The 19304-nt window shown below is 45.8% G+C and overlaps 1 protein-coding gene across 1 annotated transcript in view; it reads right to left on the bottom strand.

The window, feature by feature from the left end:
* The window catches only part of LOC130910328 (uncharacterized), a 29503-nt gene extending 10905 nt beyond the window's left edge, over window positions 1-18598 (bottom strand). Inside the window, exons 1-9 of the mRNA XM_057827529.1 lie at window positions 18556-18598; window positions 16879-18479; window positions 14593-16014; window positions 12806-13800; window positions 10057-11716; window positions 8108-8994; window positions 4428-6901; window positions 3487-4199; window positions 1528-2316 (exon numbers count right to left, since the gene is read on the bottom strand). Of these exons, the coding sequence (XP_057683512.1) occupies window positions 1528-2316; window positions 3487-4199; window positions 4428-6901; window positions 8108-8994; window positions 10057-11716; window positions 12806-13800; window positions 14593-16014; window positions 16879-18479; window positions 18556-18598 (10584 nt within the window). The remainder of the gene's footprint in view (window positions 1-1527; window positions 2317-3486; window positions 4200-4427; window positions 6902-8107; window positions 8995-10056; window positions 11717-12805; window positions 13801-14592; window positions 16015-16878; window positions 18480-18555) is intronic.
* Window positions 18599-19304: the final 706 nt, after the last annotated feature.

The raw sequence follows: 19304 nt of genomic DNA, 5'->3' as shown, positions 1-19304 counted from the left end.
GGTAAATGTACTGTCGCTGGATACTGTGCTGTCGCTGGATACCATGATGTCACTGGTAAATGTACTGTCGCTGGATACCGTGCTGTCACTGGTAAATGTACTAACGCTGGATTCTATGCTGTCACTGGTTAATGTGTTGTCGCTGGATACCGTAATGTCACTCGTAAAAGTACTGTCACTGGATAGGGTGCTGTCACTCGTAAATGTACTATCGCTGGATACTGTGCTATCACTGGTAAACGTGCTGTCACTGGTAACCGTGCTGTCACTGATAAATGTACTATCACTGGATACTGTGCTATCACTTGTAAATGTGCTGTCACTGGATACCGTGATGTCACTGGTAAATGTACTATCGCTGGATACTGTGCTGTCGCTGGATTCTGTGCTGTCACTGGTAAATGTGTTGTCGCTGGATCCCGTGATGTCACTGGATACAGTGCTGTCACTCGTAAATGTACTGTCGCTGAATACCGTGCTGTCACTGAAAAATGTACTGTCGCTGGATACAGTGCTGTCACTCGTAAATGTACTGTCCCTGGATACCGTGCTGTCACTGGTAAATGTACTATCGCTGGATACTGTGCTATCACTGGTAAATGTACTATCGCTGGATACTGTGCTGTCGCTGGATACCGTGCTGTCACTGGTAAATGTACTATCGCTGGATTCTGTGCTGTCACTGGTAAATGTGTTGTTGCTGGATACCGTGATGTCACTCGTAAAAGTGCTGTCACTGATAAATGTACTGTCGCTGGATACAGTGCTGTCACTCGTAAATGTACTGTCGCTGGATACAATGATGTCACTGGTAAATGTACTGTCGCTGGATACCGTGACGTCACTGGTAAATGTACTATCGCTGGTCACTGTGTTGTCGCTGGATACCATGATGTCACTGGTAAATGTACTGTCGCTGGATACTGTGCTGTCACTAGTAAATGTACTATCGCTGGATACCGTGCTGTCACTGATAAATGTACTGTCGCTGGATACAGTGCTGTCACTGGTAAATGTGTTGTCGCTGGATACCGTGATGTCACTGGTAAATGTACTATCGCTGGATACTGTGCTGTCGCTGGATACCATGATGTCACTGGTAAATGTACTGTCGCTGGATACCGTGATGTCCCTGGTAAATGTACTATCGCTGGATACTGTGCTGTCACTGGATACCATGATGTCACTGGTAAATGTACTGTCGCTGGATACCGTGCTGTCACTGGTAACCGTGCTATCACTGGATACTGTGCTATCACTGGTAAATGTGCTGTCACTGGATACCGTGATGTCACTGGTAAATGTACTATCGCTGGATTCTGTGCTGTCACTGATAAATGTACTGTCGCTGGATACAGTGCTGTCACTGGTAAATGTACTGTCGCTGGATACCGTGATTTCACTGGTAAATGTACTATCGCTGGATTCTGTGCTGTCACTGATAAATGTACTGTCGCTGGATACAGTGCTGTCACTCGTAAATGTACTGTCGCTGGATAAAATGATGTCACTGGTAAATGTACTGTCGCTGGATACCGTGATGTCACTGGTAAATGTGCTATCGCTGGTCAATGTGTTGTCGTTGGATACCGTGATGTCACTGGATACTGTGCTATCACTGGTAAACGTGCTGTCACTGGTAAATGTACTATCGCTGGATACTGTGCTGTCGCTGGATACCGTGATGTCACTGGTAAATGTACTATCGCTGGATTCTGTGCTGTCACTGGTAAATGTGATGTCACTGGATACAGTGCTGTCACTCGTAAATGTACTATCGCTGGATACCGTGCTGTCACTAGTAAATGTACTGTCGCTGAATACCGTGCTGTCACTCATAAATGTACTATCGCTGGATAATGTGCTGTCACTGGTAAATGTACTATCGCTGGATTCTGTGCTATCACTGGTAAACGTGCTGTCACTGGTAAATGTACTATCGCTGGATACTGTGCTGTCGTTGGATACCGTGATGTCACTGGTAAATGTACTATCGCTGGACACTGTGCTGTCGCTGGATTCTGTGCTGTCACTGGTAAATGTGTTGTCGCTGGATCCCGTGATGTCACTGGATACAGTGCTGTCACTCGTAAATGTACTGTCGCTGAATACCGTGCTGTCACTGATAAATGTACTGTCGCTGGATACAGTGCTGTCACTCGTAAATGTACTGTCCCTGGATACCGTGCTGTCACTGGTAAATGTACTATCGCTGGATACTGTGCTATCACTGGTAAATGTACTATCGCTGGATACTGTGCTGTCGCTGGATACCGTGCTGTCACTGGTAAATGTACTATCGCTGGATTCTGTGCTGTCACTGGTAAATGTGTTGTTGCTGGATACCGTGATGTCACTCGTAAAAGTGCTGTCACTGATAAATGTACTGTCGCTGGATACAGTGCTGTCACTCGTAAATGTACTGTCGCTGGATACAATGATGTCACTGGTAAATGTACTGTCGCTGGATACCGTGACGTCACTGGTAAATGTACTATCGCTGGTCACTGTGTTGTCGCTGGATACCATGATGTCACTGGTAAATGTACTGTCGCTGGATACTGTGCTGTCACTAGTAAATGTACTATCGCTGGATACCGTGCTGTCACTGATAAATGTACTGTCGCTGGATACAGTGCTGTCACTGGTAAATGTGTTGTCGCTGGATACCGTGATGTCACTGGTAAATGTACTATCGCTGGATACTGTGCTGTCGCTAGATACCATGATGTCACTGGTAAATGTACTATCGCTGGTCACTGTGTTGTCGCTGGATACCATGATGTCACTGGTAAATGTACTGTCGCTGGATACTGTGCTGTCACTAGTAAATGTACTATCGCTGGATACCGTGCTGTCACTGATAAATGTACTGTCGCTGGATACAGTGCTGTCACTGGTAAATGTGTTGTCGCTGGATACCGTGATGTCACTGGTAAATGTACTATCGCTGGATACTGTGCTGTCGCTGGATACCATGATGTCACTGGTAAATGTACTGTCGCTGGATACCGTGATGTCCCTGGTAAATGTACTATCGCTGGATACTGTGCTGTCACTGGATACCATGATGTCACTGGTAAATGTACTGTCGCTGGATACCGTGCTGTCACTGGTAACCGTGCTATCACTGGATACTGTGCTATCACTGGTAAATGTGCTGTCACTGGATACCGTGATGTCACTGGTAAATGTACTATCGCTGGATTCTGTGCTGTCACTGATAAATGTACTGTCGCTGGATACAGTGCTGTCACTGGTAAATGTACTGTCGCTGGATACCGTGATTTCACTGGTAAATGTACTATCGCTGGATTCTGTGCTGTCACTGATAAATGTACTGTCGCTGGATACAGTGCTGTCACTCGTAAATGTACTGTCGCTGGATAAAATGATGTCACTGGTAAATGTACTGTCGCTGGATACCGTGATGTCACTGGTAAATGTGCTATCGCTGGTCAATGTGTTGTCGTTGGATACCGTGATGTCACTGGATACTGTGCTATCACTGGTAAACGTGCTGTCACTGGTAAATGTACTATCGCTGGATACTGTGCTGTCGCTGGATACCGTGATGTCACTGGTAAATGTACTATCGCTGGATTCTGTGCTGTCACTGGTAAATGTGATGTCACTGGATACAGTGCTGTCACTCGTAAATGTACTATCGCTGGATACCGTGCTGTCACTAGTAAATGTACTGTCGCTGAATACCGTGCTGTCACTCATAAATGTACTATCGCTGGATAATGTGCTGTCACTGGTAAATGTACTATCGCTGGATTCTGTGCTATCACTGGTAAACGTGCTGTCACTGGTAAATGTACTATCGCTGGATACTGTGCTGTCGTTGGATACCGTGATGTCACTGGTAAATGTACTATCGCTGGACACTGTGCTGTCGCTGGATTCTGTGCTGTCACTGGTAAATGTGTTGTCGCTGGATCCCGTGATGTCACTGGATACAGTGCTGTCACTCGTAAATGTACTGTCGCTGAATACCGTGCTGTCACTGATAAATGTACTGTCGCTGGATACAGTGCTGTCACTCGTAAATGTACTGTCCCTGGATACCGTGCTGTCACTGGTAAATGTACTATCGCTGGATACTGTGCTATCACTGGTAAATGTACTATCGCTGGATACTGTGCTGTCGCTGGATACCGTGCTGTCACTGGTAAATGTACTATCGCTGGATTCTGTGCTGTCACTGGTAAATGTGTTGTTGCTGGATACCGTGATGTCACTCGTAAAAGTGCTGTCACTGATAAATGTACTGTCGCTGGATACAGTGCTGTCACTCGTAAATGTACTGTCGCTGGATACAATGATGTCACTGGTAAATGTACTGTCGCTGGATACCGTGACGTCACTGGTAAATGTACTATCGCTGGTCACTGTGTTGTCGCTGGATACCATGATGTCACTGGTAAATGTACTGTCGCTGGATACTGTGCTGTCACTAGTAAATGTACTATCGCTGGATACCGTGCTGTCACTGATAAATGTACTGTCGCTGGATACAGTGCTGTCACTGGTAAATGTGTTGTCGCTGGATACCGTGATGTCACTGGTAAATGTACTATCGCTGGATACTGTGCTGTCGCTAGATACCATGATGTCACTGGTAAATGTACTGTCGCTGGATACCGTGATGTCACTGGTAAATGTACTATCGCTGGATACTGTGCTGTCACTGGATACCATGATGTCACTGGTAAATGTACTGTCGCTGGATACCGTGCTGTCACTGGTAACCGTGCTATCACTGGATACTGTGCTATCACTGGTAAATGTGCTGTCACTGGATACCGTGATGTCACTGGTAAATGTACTATCGCTGGATTCTGTGCTGTCACTGATAAATGTACTGTCGCTGGATACAGTGCTGTCACTGGTAAATGTACTGTCGCTGGATACCGTGATTTCACTGGTAAATGTACTATCGCTGGATTCTGTGCTGTCACTGATAAATGTACTGTCGCTGGATACAGTGCTGTCACTCGTAAATGTACTGTCGCTGGATAAAATGATGTCACTGGTAAATGTACTGTCGCTGGATACCGTGATGTCACTGGTAAATGTGCTATCGCTGGTCAATGTGTTGTCGTTGGATACCGTGATGTCACTGGATACTGTGCTATCACTGGTAAACGTGCTGTCACTGGTAAATGTACTATCGCTGGATACTGTGCTGTCGCTGGATACCGTGATGTCACTGGTAAATGTACTATCGCTGGATTCTGTGCTGTCACTGGTAAATGTGATGTCACTGGATACAGTGCTGTCACTCGTAAATGTACTATCGCTGGATACCGTGCTGTCACTAGTAAATGTACTGTCGCTGAATACCGTGCTGTCACTCATAAATGTACTATCGCTGGATAATGTGCTGTCACTGGTAAATGTACTATCGCTGGATTCTGTGCTATCACTGGTAAACGTGCTGTCACTGGTAAATGTACTATCGCTGGATACTGTGCTGTCGTTGGATACCGTGATGTCACTGGTAAATGTACTATCGCTGGATTCTGTGCTGTCACTGGTAAATGTGTTGTCGCTGGATACCGTGATGTCACTCGTAAAAGTACTGTCACTGGATAGGGTGCTGTCACTCGTAAATGTACTATCGCTGGATACTGTGCTATCACTGGTAAACGTGCTGTCACTGGTAACCGTGCTGTCACTGATAAATGTACTATCACTGGATACTGTGCTATCACTGGTAAATGTGCTGTCACTGGATACCGTGATGTCACTGGTAAATGTACTATCGCTGGATAATGTGCTGTCGCTGGATACCATGCTGTCGCTGGATACTGTGCTATCACTTGTAAATGTACTATCGCTGGATACTCCGCTGTCGCTGGATACCGTGCTGTCACTGGTAAATGTACTATCGCTGGATTCTGTGCTGTCACTGGTAAATGTGTTGTTGCTGGATACCGTGATGTCACTCGTAAAAGTGCTGTCACTGGTAAATGTACTATCGCTGGATACCGTGCTGTCACTGATTAATGTACTGTCGCTGGATACAGTGCTGTCACTGGTAAATATACTATCGCTGGTCACTGTGTTGTCGTTGGATACCGTGATGTCACTGGATACTGTGCTATCACTGGTAAACGTGCTGTCACTGGTAAATGTACTATCGCTGGATACTGTGCTGTCGCTGGATACCGTGATGTCACTGGTAAATGTACTATCGCTGGATTCTGTGCTGTCACTGATAAATGTACTGTCGCTGGATACAGTGCTGTCACTGGTAAACGTGCTGTCACTGGTAAATGTACTATCGCTGGATACTGTGCTGTCGCTGGATACCGTAATGTCACTGGTAAATGTACTATCGCTGGATTCTGTGCTGTCACTGGTAAATGTACTGTCGCTGGATACCGTGATGTCACTGGTAAATGTACTATCGCTGGTCACTGTGTTGTCGTTGGATACCGTGATGTCACTGGATACTGTGCTATCACTGGTAAACGTGCTGTCACTGGTAAATGTACTATCGCTGGATACTGTGCTGTCGCTGGATACCGTAATGTCACTGGTAAATGTACTATCGCTGGATACCGTGCTGTCACTGATTAATGTACTGTCGCTGGATACAGTGCTGTCACTGGTAAATATACTATCGCTGGTCACTGTGTTGTCGTTGGATACCGTGATGTCACTGGATACTGTGCTATCACTGGTAAACGTGCTGTCACTGGTAAATGTACTATCGCTGGATACTGTGCTGTCGCTGGATACCGTGATGTCACTGGTAAATGTACTATCGCTGGATTCTGTGCTGTCACTGATAAATGTACTGTCGCTGGATACAGTGCTGTCACTGGTAAACGTGCTGTCACTGGTAAATGTACTATCGCTGGATACTGTGCTGTCGCTGGATACCGTAATGTCACTGGTAAATGTACTATCGCTGGATTCTGTGCTGTCACTGGTAAATGTACTGTCGCTGGATACCGTGATGTCACTGGTAAATGTACTATCGCTGGTCACTGTGTTGTCGTTGGATACCGTGATGTCACTGGATACTGTGCTATCACTGGTAAACGTGCTGTCACTGGTAAATGTACTATCGCTGGATACTGTGCTGTCGCTGGATACCGTAATGTCACTGGTAAATGTACTATCGCTGGATTCTGTGCTGTCACTGGTAAATGTACTGTCGCTGGATACCGTGATGTCACTGGTAAATGTACTATTGCTGGTCACTGTGTTGTCGCTGGATACCATGATGTCACTGGTAAATGTACTGTCGCTGGATACAATGATGTCACTGGTAAATGTACTGTCGCTGGATACCGTGATGTCACTGGTAAATGTACTATCGCTGGATTCTGTGCTGTCACTGATAAATGTACTGTCGCTGGATAATGTGCTGTCACTGGTAAATGTACTATCGCTGGATTCTGTGCTGTCACTGGTAAATGTGTTGTTGCTGGATACCGTGATGTCACTCGTAAAAGTGCTGTCACTGGTAAATGTACTATCGCTGGATACCGTGCTGTCACTGATTAATGTACTGTCGCTGGATACAGTGCTGTCACTGGTAAATATACTATCGCTGGTCACTGTGTTGTCGTTGGATACTGTGATGTCAATGGATACTGTGCTATCACTGGTAAACGTGCTGTCACTGGTAAATGTACTATCGCTGGATACTGTGCTGTCGCTGGATACCGTGATGTCACTGGTAAATGTACTATCGCTGGATTCTGTGCTGTCACTGATAAATGTACTGTCGCTGGATACAGTGCTGTCACTGGTAAACGTGCTGTCACTGGTAAATGTACTATCGCTGGATACTGTGCTGTCGCTGGATACCGTAATGTCACTGGTAAATGTACTATCGCTGGATTCTGTGCTGTCACTGGTAAATGTACTGTCGCTGGATACCGTGATGTCACTGGTAAATATACTATCGCTGGTCACTGTGTTGTCGTTGGATACCGTGATGTCACTGGATACTGTGCTATCACTGGTAAACGTGCTGTCACTGGTAAATGTACTATCGCTGGATACTGTGCTGTCGCTGGATACCGTAATGTCACTGGTAAATGTACTATCGCGGGATTCTGTGCTGTCACTGGTAAATGTACTGTCGCTGGATACTGTGCTGTCACTCGTAAATGTACTATCGCTGGATACCGTGCTGTCACTAGTAAATGTACTGTCGCTGGATACAGTGCTGTCACTCGCAAATGTACTGTCGCTGAATACCGTGCTGTCACTGATAAATGTACTGTCGCTGGATACAGTGCTGTCACTGGTAAATGTGTTGTCGCTGGATACCGTGATGTCACTGGTAAATGTACTGTCGCTGGATACTGTGCTGTCGCTGGATACCATGATGTCACTGGTAAATGTACTGTCGCTGGATACCGTGCTGTCACTGGTAAATGTACTAACGCTGGATTCTATGCTGTCACTGGTTAATGTGTTGTCGCTGGATACCGTAATGTCACTCGTAAAAGTACTGTCACTGGATAGGGTGCTGTCACTCGTAAATGTACTATCGCTGGATACTGTGCTATCACTGGTAAACGTGCTGTCACTGGTAACCGTGCTGTCACTGATAAATGTACTATCACTGGATACTGTGCTATCACTTGTAAATGTGCTGTCACTGGATACCGTGATGTCACTGGTAAATGTACTATCGCTGGATACTGTGCTGTCGCTGGATTCTGTGCTGTCACTGGTAAATGTGTTGTCGCTGGATCCCGTGATGTCACTGGATACAGTGCTGTCACTCGTAAATGTACTGTCGCTGAATACCGTGCTGTCACTGAAAAATGTACTGTCGCTGGATACAGTGCTGTCACTCGTAAATGTACTGTCCCTGGATACCGTGCTGTCACTGGTAAATGTACTATCGCTGGATACTGTGCTATCACTGGTAAATGTACTATCGCTGGATACTGTGCTGTCGCTGGATACCGTGCTGTCACTGGTAAATGTACTATCGCTGGATTCTGTGCTGTCACTGGTAAATGTGTTGTTGCTGGATACCGTGATGTCACTCGTAAAAGTGCTGTCACTGATAAATGTACTGTCGCTGGATACAGTGCTGTCACTCGTAAATGTACTGTCGCTGGATACAATGATGTCACTGGTAAATGTACTGTCGCTGGATACCGTGACGTCACTGGTAAATGTACTATCGCTGGTCACTGTGTTGTCGCTGGATACCATGATGTCACTGGTAAATGTACTGTCGCTGGATACTGTGCTGTCACTAGTAAATGTACTATCGCTGGATACCGTGCTGTCACTGATAAATGTACTGTCGCTGGATACAGTGCTGTCACTGGTAAATGTGTTGTCGCTGGATACCGTGATGTCACTGGTAAATGTACTATCGCTGGATACTGTGCTGTCGCTGGATACCATGATGTCACTGGTAAATGTACTGTCGCTGGATACCGTGATGTCCCTGGTAAATGTACTATCGCTGGATACTGTGCTGTCACTGGATACCATGATGTCACTGGTAAATGTACTGTCGCTGGATACCGTGCTGTCACTGGTAACCGTGCTATCACTGGATACTGTGCTATCACTGGTAAATGTGCTGTCACTGGATACCGTGATGTCACTGGTAAATGTACTATCGCTGGATTCTGTGCTGTCACTGATAAATGTACTGTCGCTGGATACAGTGCTGTCACTGGTAAATGTACTGTCGCTGGATACCGTGATTTCACTGGTAAATGTACTATCGCTGGATTCTGTGCTGTCACTGATAAATGTACTGTCGCTGGATACAGTGCTGTCACTCGTAAATGTACTGTCGCTGGATAAAATGATGTCACTGGTAAATGTACTGTCGCTGGATACCGTGATGTCACTGGTAAATGTGCTATCGCTGGTCAATGTGTTGTCGTTGGATACCGTGATGTCACTGGATACTGTGCTATCACTGGTAAACGTGCTGTCACTGGTAAATGTACTATCGCTGGATACTGTGCTGTCGCTGGATACCGTGATGTCACTGGTAAATGTACTATCGCTGGATTCTGTGCTGTCACTGGTAAATGTGATGTCACTGGATACAGTGCTGTCACTCGTAAATGTACTATCGCTGGATACCATGCTGTCACTAGTAAATGTACTGTCGCTGAATACCGTGCTGTCACTCATAAATGTACTATCGCTGGATAATGTGCTGTCACTGGTAAATGTACTATCGCTGGATTCTGTGCTATCACTGGTAAACGTGCTGTCACTGGTAAATGTACTATCGCTGGATACTGTGCTGTCGTTGGATACCGTGATGTCACTGGTAAATGTACTATCGCTGGACACTGTGCTGTCGCTGGATTCTGTGCTGTCACTGGTAAATGTGTTGTCGCTGGATCCCGTGATGTCACTGGATACAGTGCTGTCACTCGTAAATGTACTGTCGCTGAATACCGTGCTGTCACTGATAAATGTACTGTCGCTGGATACAGTGCTGTCACTCGTAAATGTACTGTCCCTGGATACCGTGCTGTCACTGGTAAATGTACTATCGCTGGATACTGTGCTATCACTGGTAAATGTACTATCGCTGGATACTGTGCTGTCGCTGGATACCGTGCTGTCACTGGTAAATGTACTATCGCTGGATTCTGTGCTGTCACTGGTAAATGTGATGTCACTGGATACAGTGCTGTCACTCGTAAATGTACTATCGCTGGATACCATGCTGTCACTAGTAAATGTACTGTCGCTGAATACCGTGCTGTCACTCATAAATGTACTATCGCTGGATAATGTGCTGTCACTGGTAAATGTACTATCGCTGGATTCTGTGCTATCACTGGTAAACGTGCTGTCACTGGTAAATGTACTATCGCTGGATACTGTGCTGTCGTTGGATACCGTGATGTCACTGGTAAATGTACTATCGCTGGATTCTGTGCTGTCACTGGTAAATGTGTTGTCGCTGGATACCGTGATGTCACTCGTAAAAGTACTGTCACTGGATAGGGTGCTGTCACTCGTAAATGTACTATCGCTGGATACTGTGCTATCACTGGTAAACGTGCTGTCACTGGTAACCGTGCTGTCACTGATAAATGTACTATCACTGGATACTGTGCTATCACTGGTAAATGTGCTGTCACTGGATACCGTGATGTCACTGGTAAATGTACTATCGCTGGATACTGTGCTGTCGCTGGATACCGTGCTGTCGCTGGATACTGTGCTATCACTTGTAAATGTACTATCGCTGGATACTCCGCTGTCGCTGGATACCGTGCTGTCACTGGTAAATGTACTATCGCTGGATTCTGTGCTGTCACTGGTAAATGTGTTGTTGCTGGATACCGTGATGTCACTCGTAAAAGTGCTGTCACTGGTAAATGTACTATCGCTGGATACCGTGCTGTCACTGATTAATGTACTGTCGCTGGATACAGTGCTGTCACTGGTAAATATACTATCGCTGGTCACTGTGTTGTCGTTGGATACCGTGATGTCACTGGATACTGTGCTATCACTGGTAAACGTGCTGTCACTGGTAAATGTACTATCGCTGGATACTGTGCTGTCGCTGGATACCGTGATGTCACTGGTAAATGTACTATCGCTGGATTCTGTGCTGTCACTGATAAATGTACTGTCGCTGGATACAGTGCTGTCACTGGTAAACGTGCTGTCACTGGTAAATGTACTATCGCTGGATACTGTGCTGTCGCTGGATACCGTAATGTCACTGGTAAATGTACTATCGCTGGATTCTGTGCTGTCACTGGTAAATGTACTGTCGCTGGATACCGTGATGTCACTGGTAAATGTACTATCGCTGGTCACTGTGTTGTCGTTGGATACCGTGATGTCACTGGATACTGTGCTATCACTGGTAAACGTGCTGTCACTGGTAAATGTACTATCGCTGGATACTGTGCTGTCGCTGGATACCGTAATGTCACTGGTAAATGTACTATCGCTGGATTCTGTGCTGTCACTGGTAAATGTACTGTCGCTGGATACCGTGATGTCACTGGTAAATGTACTATTGCTGGTCACTGTGTTGTCGCTGGATACCATGATGTCACTGGTAAATGTACTGTCGCTGGATACAATGATGTCACTGGTAAATGTACTGTCGCTGGATACCGTGATGTCACTGGTAAATGTACTATCGCTGGATTCTGTGCTGTCACTGATAAATGTACTGTCGCTGGATAATGTGCTGTCACTGGTAAATGTACTATCGCTGGATTCTGTGCTGTCACTGGTAAATGTGTTGTTGCTGGATACCGTGATGTCACTCGTAAAAGTGCTGTCACTGGTAAATGTACTATCGCTGGATACCGTGCTGTCACTGATTAATGTACTGTCGCTGGATACAGTGCTGTCACTGGTAAATATACTATCGCTGGTCACTGTGTTGTCGTTGGATACTGTGATGTCAATGGATACTGTGCTATCACTGGTAAACGTGCTGTCACTGGTAAATGTACTATCGCTGGATACTGTGCTGTCGCTGGATACCGTGATGTCACTGGTAAATGTACTATCGCTGGATTCTGTGCTGTCACTGATAAATGTACTGTCGCTGGATACAGTGCTGTCACTGGTAAACGTGCTGTCACTGGTAAATGTACTATCGCTGGATACTGTGCTGTCGCTGGATACCGTAATGTCACTGGTAAATGTACTATCGCTGGATTCTGTGCTGTCACTGGTAAATGTACTGTCGCTGGATACCGTGATGTCACTGGTAAATATACTATCGCTGGTCACTGTGTTGTCGTTGGATACCGTGATGTCACTGGATACTGTGCTATCACTGGTAAACGTGCTGTCACTGGTAAATGTACTATCGCTGGATACTGTGCTGTCGCTGGATACCGTAATGTCACTGGTAAATGTACTATCGCGGGATTCTGTGCTGTCACTGGTAAATGTACTGTCGCTGGATACTGTGCTGTCACTCGTAAATGTACTATCGCTGGATACCGTGCTGTCACTAGTAAATGTACTGTCGCTGGATACAGTGCTGTCACTCGCAAATGTACTGTCGCTGAATACCGTGCTGTCACTGATAAATGTACTGTCGCTGGATACAGTGCTGTCACTGGTAAATGTTTTGTCGCTGGATACCGTGATGTCACTGGTAAATGTACTATCGCTGGATACTGTGCTGTCGCTGGATACCATGATGTCACTGGTAAATGTACTGTCGCTGGATACCGTGCTGTCACTGGTAAATGTACTATCGCTGGATTCTATGCTGTCACTGGTTAATGTGTTGTCGCTGGATACCGTGATGTCACTCGTAAAAGTACTGTCACTGGATAGGGTGCTGTCACTCGTAAATGTACTATCGCTGGATACTGTGCTATCACTGGTAAACGTGCTGTCACTGGTAACCGTGCTGTCACTGATAAATGTACTATCACTGGATACTGTGCTATCACTGGTAAATGTGCTGTCACTGGATACCGTGATGTCACTGGTAAATGTACTATCGCTGGATACTGTGCTGTCGCTGGATTCTGTGCTGTCACTGGTAAATGTGTTGTCGCTGGATCCCGTGATGTCACTGGATACAGTGCTGTCACTCGTAAATGTACTGTCGCTGAATACCGTGCTGTCACTGATAAATGTACTGTCGCTGGATACAGTGCTGTCACTCGTAAATGTACTGTCCCTGGATACCGTGCTGTCACTGGTAAATGTACTATCGCTGGATACTGTGCTATCACTGGTAAATGTACTATCGCTGGATACTGTGCTGTCGCTGGATACCGTGCTGTCACTGGTAAATGTACTATCGCTGGATTCTGTGCTGTCACTGGTAAATGTGTTGTTGCTGGATACCGTGATGTCACTCGTAAAAGTGCTGTCACTGATAAATGTACTGTCGCTGGATACAGTGCTGTCACTCGTAAATGTACTGTCGCTGGATACAATGATGTCACTGGTAAATGTACTGTCGCTGGATACCGTGACGTCACTGGTAAATGTACTATCGCTGGTCACCATGATGTCACTGGTAAATGTACTGTCGCTGGATACTGTGCTGTCACTAGTAAATGTACTATCGCTGGATACCGTGCTGTCACTGATAAATGTACTGTCGCTGGATACAGTGCTGTCACTGGTAAATGTGTTGTCGCTGGATACCGTGATGTCACTGGTAAATGTACTATCGCTGGATACTGTGCTGTCGCTGGATACCATGATGTCACTGGTAAATGTACTGTCGCTGGATACCGTGATGTCACTGGTAAATGTACTATCGCTGGATACTGTGCTGTCACTGGATACCATGATGTCACTGGTAAATGTACTGTCGCTGGATACCGTGCTGTCACTGATAAATGTACTGTCGCTGGATACAGTGCTGTCACTGGTAAATGTACTGTCGCTGGATACCGTGATTTCACTGGTAAATGTACTATCGCTGGATTCTGTGCTGTCACTGATAAATGTACTGTTGCTGGATACAGTGCTGTCACTCGTAAATGTACTGTCGCTGGATAAAATGATATCACTGGTAAATGTACTGTCGCTGGATACCGTGATGTCACTGGTAAATGTGCTATCGCTGGTCAATGTGTTGTCGTTGGATACCGTGATGTCACTGGATACTGTGCTATCACTGGTAAACGTGCTGTCACTGGTAAATGTACTATCGCTGGATACTGTGCTGTCGCTGGATACCGTGATGTCACTGGTAAATGTACTATCGCTGGATTCTGTGCTGTCACTGGTAAATGTGATGTCACTGGATACAGTGCTGTCACTCGTAAATGTACTATCGCTGGATACCGTGCTGTCACTAGTAAATGTACTGTCGCTGAATACCGTGCTGTCACTCATAAATGTACTATCGCTGGATAATGTGCTGTCACTGGTAAATGTACTATCGCTGGATTCTGTGCTATCACTGGTAAACGTGCTGTCACTGGTAAATGTACTATCGCTGGATACTGTGCTGTCGTTGGATACCGTGATGTCACTGGTAAATGTACTATCGCTGGATTCTGTGCTGTCACTGGTAAATGTGTTGTCGCTGGATACCGTGATGTCACTCGTAAAAGTACTGTCACTGGATAGGGTGCTGTCACTCGTAAATGTACTATCGCTGGATACTGTGCTATCACTGGTAAACGTGCTGTCACTGGTAACCGTGCTGTCACTGATAAATGTACTATCACTGGATACTGTGCTATCACTGGTAAATGTGCTGTCACTGGATACCGTGATGTCACTGGTAAATGTACTATCGCTGGATACTGTGCTGTCGCTGGATACCGTGCTGTCACTGGTAAATGTACTATCGCTGGATACTGTGCTATCACTTGTAAATGTACTATCGCTGGATACTCCGCTGTCGCTGGATACCGTGCTGTCACTGGTAAATGTACTATCGCTGGATTCTGTGCTGTCACTGGTAAATGTGTTGTTGCTGGATACCGTGATGTCACTCGTAAAAGTGCTGTCACTGGTAAATGTACTATCGCTGGATACCGTGCTGTCACTGATTAATGTACTGTCGCTGGATACAGTGCTGTCACTGGTAAATATACTATCGCTGGTCACTGTGTTGTCGTTGGATACCGTGATGTCACTGGATACTGTGCTATCACTGGTAAACGTGCTGTCACTGGTAAATGTACTATCGCTGGATACTGTGCTGTCGCTGGATACCGTGATGTCACTGGTAAATGTACTATCGCTGGATTCTGTGCTGTCACTGATAAATGTACTGTCGCTGGATACAGTGCTGTCACTGGTAAACGTGCTGTCACTGGTAAATGTACTATCGCTGGATACTGTGCTGTCGCTGGATACCGTAATGTCACTGGTAAATGTACTATCGCTGGATTCTGTGCTGTCACTGGTAAATGTACTGTCGCTGGATACCGTGATGTCACTGGTAAATGTACTATCGCTGGTCACTGTGTTGTCGTTGGATACCGTGATGTCACTGGATACTGTGCTATCACTGGTAAACGTGCTGTCACTGGTAAATGTACTATCGCTGGATACTGTGCTGTCGCTGGATACCGTAATGTCACTGGTAAATGTACTATCGCTGGATTCTGTGCTGTCACTGGTAAATGTACTGTCGCTGGATACCGTGATGTCACTGGTAAATGTACTATTGCTGGTCACTGTGTTGTCGCTGGATACCATGATGTCACTGGTAAATGTACTGTCGCTGGATACAATGATGTCACTGGTAAATGTACTGTCGCTGGATACCGTGATGTCACTGGTAAATGTACTATCGCTGGATTCTGTGCTGTCACTGATAAATGTACTGTCGCTGGATAATGTGCTGTCACTGGTAAATGTACTATCGCTGGATTCTGTGCTGTCACTGGTAAATGTGTTGTTGCTGGATACCGTGATGTCACTCGTAAAAGTGCTGTCACTGGTAAATGTACTATCGCTGGATACCGTGCTGTCACTGATTAATGTACTGTCGCTGGATACAGTGCTGTCACTGGTAAATATACTATCGCTGGTCACTGTGTTGTCGTTGGATACCGTGATGTCACTGGATACTGTGCTATCACTGGTAAACGTGCTGTCACTGGTAAATGTACTATCGCTGGATACTGTGCTGTCGCTGGATACCGTGATGTCACTGGTAAATGTACTATCGCTGGATTCTGTGCTGTCACTGATAAATGTACTGTCGCTGGATACAGTGCTGTCACTGGTAAACGTGCTGTCACTGGTAAATGTACTATTGCTGGATACTGTGCTGTCGCTGGATACCGTAATGTCACTGGTAAATGTACTATCGCTGGATTCTGTGCTGTCACTGGTAAATGTACTGTCGCTGGATACCGTGATGTCACTGGTAAATGTACTATCGCTGGTCACTGTGTTGTCGTTGGATACCGTGATGTCACTGGATACTGTGCTATCACTGGTAAACGTGCTGTCACTGGTAAATGTACTATCGCTGGATACTGTGCTGTCGCTGGATACCGTAATGTCACTGGTAAATGTACTATCGCGGGATTCTGTGCTGTCACTGGTAAATGTACTGTCGCTGGATACTGTGCTGTCACTCGTAAATGTACTATCGCTGGATACCGTGCTGTCACTAGTAAATGTACTGTCGCTGGATACAGTGCTGTCACTCGCAAATGTACTGTCGCTGAATACCGTGCTGTCACTGATAAATGTACTGTCGCTGGATACAGTGCTGTCACTGGTAAATGTTTTGTCGCTGGATACAGTGCTGTCACTGGTAAATGTTTTGTCGCTGGATACCGTGATGTCACTGGTAAATGTACTATCGCTGGATACTGTGCTGTCGCTGGATACCATGATGTCACTGGTAAATGTACTGTCGCTGGATACCGTGCTGTCACTGGTAAATGTACTATCGCTGGATTCTATGCTGTCACTGGTTAATGTGTTGTCGCTGGATACCGTGATGTCACTCGTAAAAGTACTGTCACTGGATAGGGTGTTTTCACTCGTAAATGTACTATCGCTGGATACTGTGCTATCACTGGTAAACGTGCTGTCACTGGTAACCGTGCTGTCACTGATAAATGTACTATCACTGGATACTGTGCTATCACTGGTAAATGTGCTGTCACTGGATACCGTGATGTCACTGGTAAATGTACTATCGCTGGATACTGTGCTGTCGCTGGATTCTGTGCTGTCACTGGTAAATGTGTTGTCGCTGGATCCCGTGATGTCACTGGATACAGTGCTGTCACTCGTAAATGTACTGTCGCTGAATACCGTGCTGTCACTGATAAATGTACTGTCGCTGGATACAGTGCTGTCACTCGTAAATGTACTGTCGCTGGATACCGTGCTGTCACTGGTAAATGTACTATCGCTGGATACTGTGCTATCACTGGTAAATGTACTATCGCTGGATACTGTGCTGTCGATGGATACCGTGCTGTCACTGGTAAATGTACCATCGCTGGATACAGTGCTGTCACTCGTAAATGTACTGTCGCTGGATACCGTGCTGTCACTGGTCAGTGTGCTGTCACCAGTGAGTGTGCTATCAGTAGCAACTGTATTGTCACTGCTATCCGTGTTGTCACTGGAAAGCGTTGTATACGTTGTGTCGTTGCTCTGCTTACAAGGGGTATGTGGGGGATGTGTTGTTGAGGAAGGGGTGGAGCCATGTGTATGTGAGCAAGTGTAAGTTTCTTCATAGTTGGAATCATGTACATGCGAGCAAGGGGGAGGTTCTTTCCTTGTGGTGTCACGGACACTGGAGCAAGGCATATGTTCTTCACGTGTTGAGCCTCGGTTCAGTGGGTATGGCCTTAGCTCGTCCGGTGTTACGTCACGGGTAGGTCTCCCCTTTGATGCAAAGTTTACATGGTATTGACGGCTGTCACGCAAAGGAATAGTAATGTCGCTGTGGGCGTCGTTATCTTGAGTGTGCTGAACCACTTGGAGCCACTGCTCATCTTCTGGCCCTAAAACTTTGAATCTTCTCTGCGTTGGCAGACTGATGATACCTATGCCAGTGATTGGAGGACACTGTTATATGATGAGGAGTCTCATATACTGTACATACAAAGTGTGACAACTGACCAACAAGCTGAAGGACAAAAGTGAATGTCTTCAAAACCGTCATTTTGGAAGAAGAAAGATGTCCTGTAAAAAGATTAAAAAAAAAAAACAATTAAAATGACAAAAATATGAGATTTGTCTGGCCATTGAATGAATGTCAACTGGACTTTTTTGGTTTTCTGAAGTCGGGCAAAAGTTGTCAGCCAGGTTTTTGCAGACGTGCACAAGCTGACCAAAATTGAACAAACCCCCAAAATGAACATGAAGTAACCAGAAATACCTCCAAATTAACAGGAATGTGACTCGTAACTCGCTGGGTCCACTAGTGGTTGTGTCATTCTGTCAGGAAACGCGGGCATGCAGGTGGTGTGGACCCAATTGCAGGGAAACAAAAAATGCAGCAAAGCAGGTGGCGGTGAACTCAAAAAACGTTTTAATAATTACTAACAAAAACACAAAGTACAACCAAAAGGACTGGGGGTCAAAAAGGCAATGTTCAAACAAAACTTATTTAATCGGAGGAACTGGTACATGAAGGCTTGGACAGGACTTGGAATTGACATTCATAATGACACAACAAGGAGTGAAAAGAAACTGGGAGCTTATATATACACACAGAGACAAGGGGTAAGGAGACAACGAGGAACAGATGGGTGACACAGAAGGATGCAGATTGGCGGATGCAGATTGGCGGATGCACTAGGAGCAGGTACAACAGTTGAAATCAATGGGCAATCCCAGGGACACACTAGGAGGGAACCAACACAAAC

The sequence above is a fragment of the Corythoichthys intestinalis genome, chromosome 22 (genome assembly GCF_030265065.1).
Source record: "Corythoichthys intestinalis isolate RoL2023-P3 chromosome 22, ASM3026506v1, whole genome shotgun sequence".
NCBI lineage: Eukaryota > Metazoa > Chordata > Actinopteri > Syngnathiformes > Syngnathidae > Corythoichthys > Corythoichthys intestinalis.
This window is presented reverse-complemented; position numbering and strand designations above follow the sequence as displayed.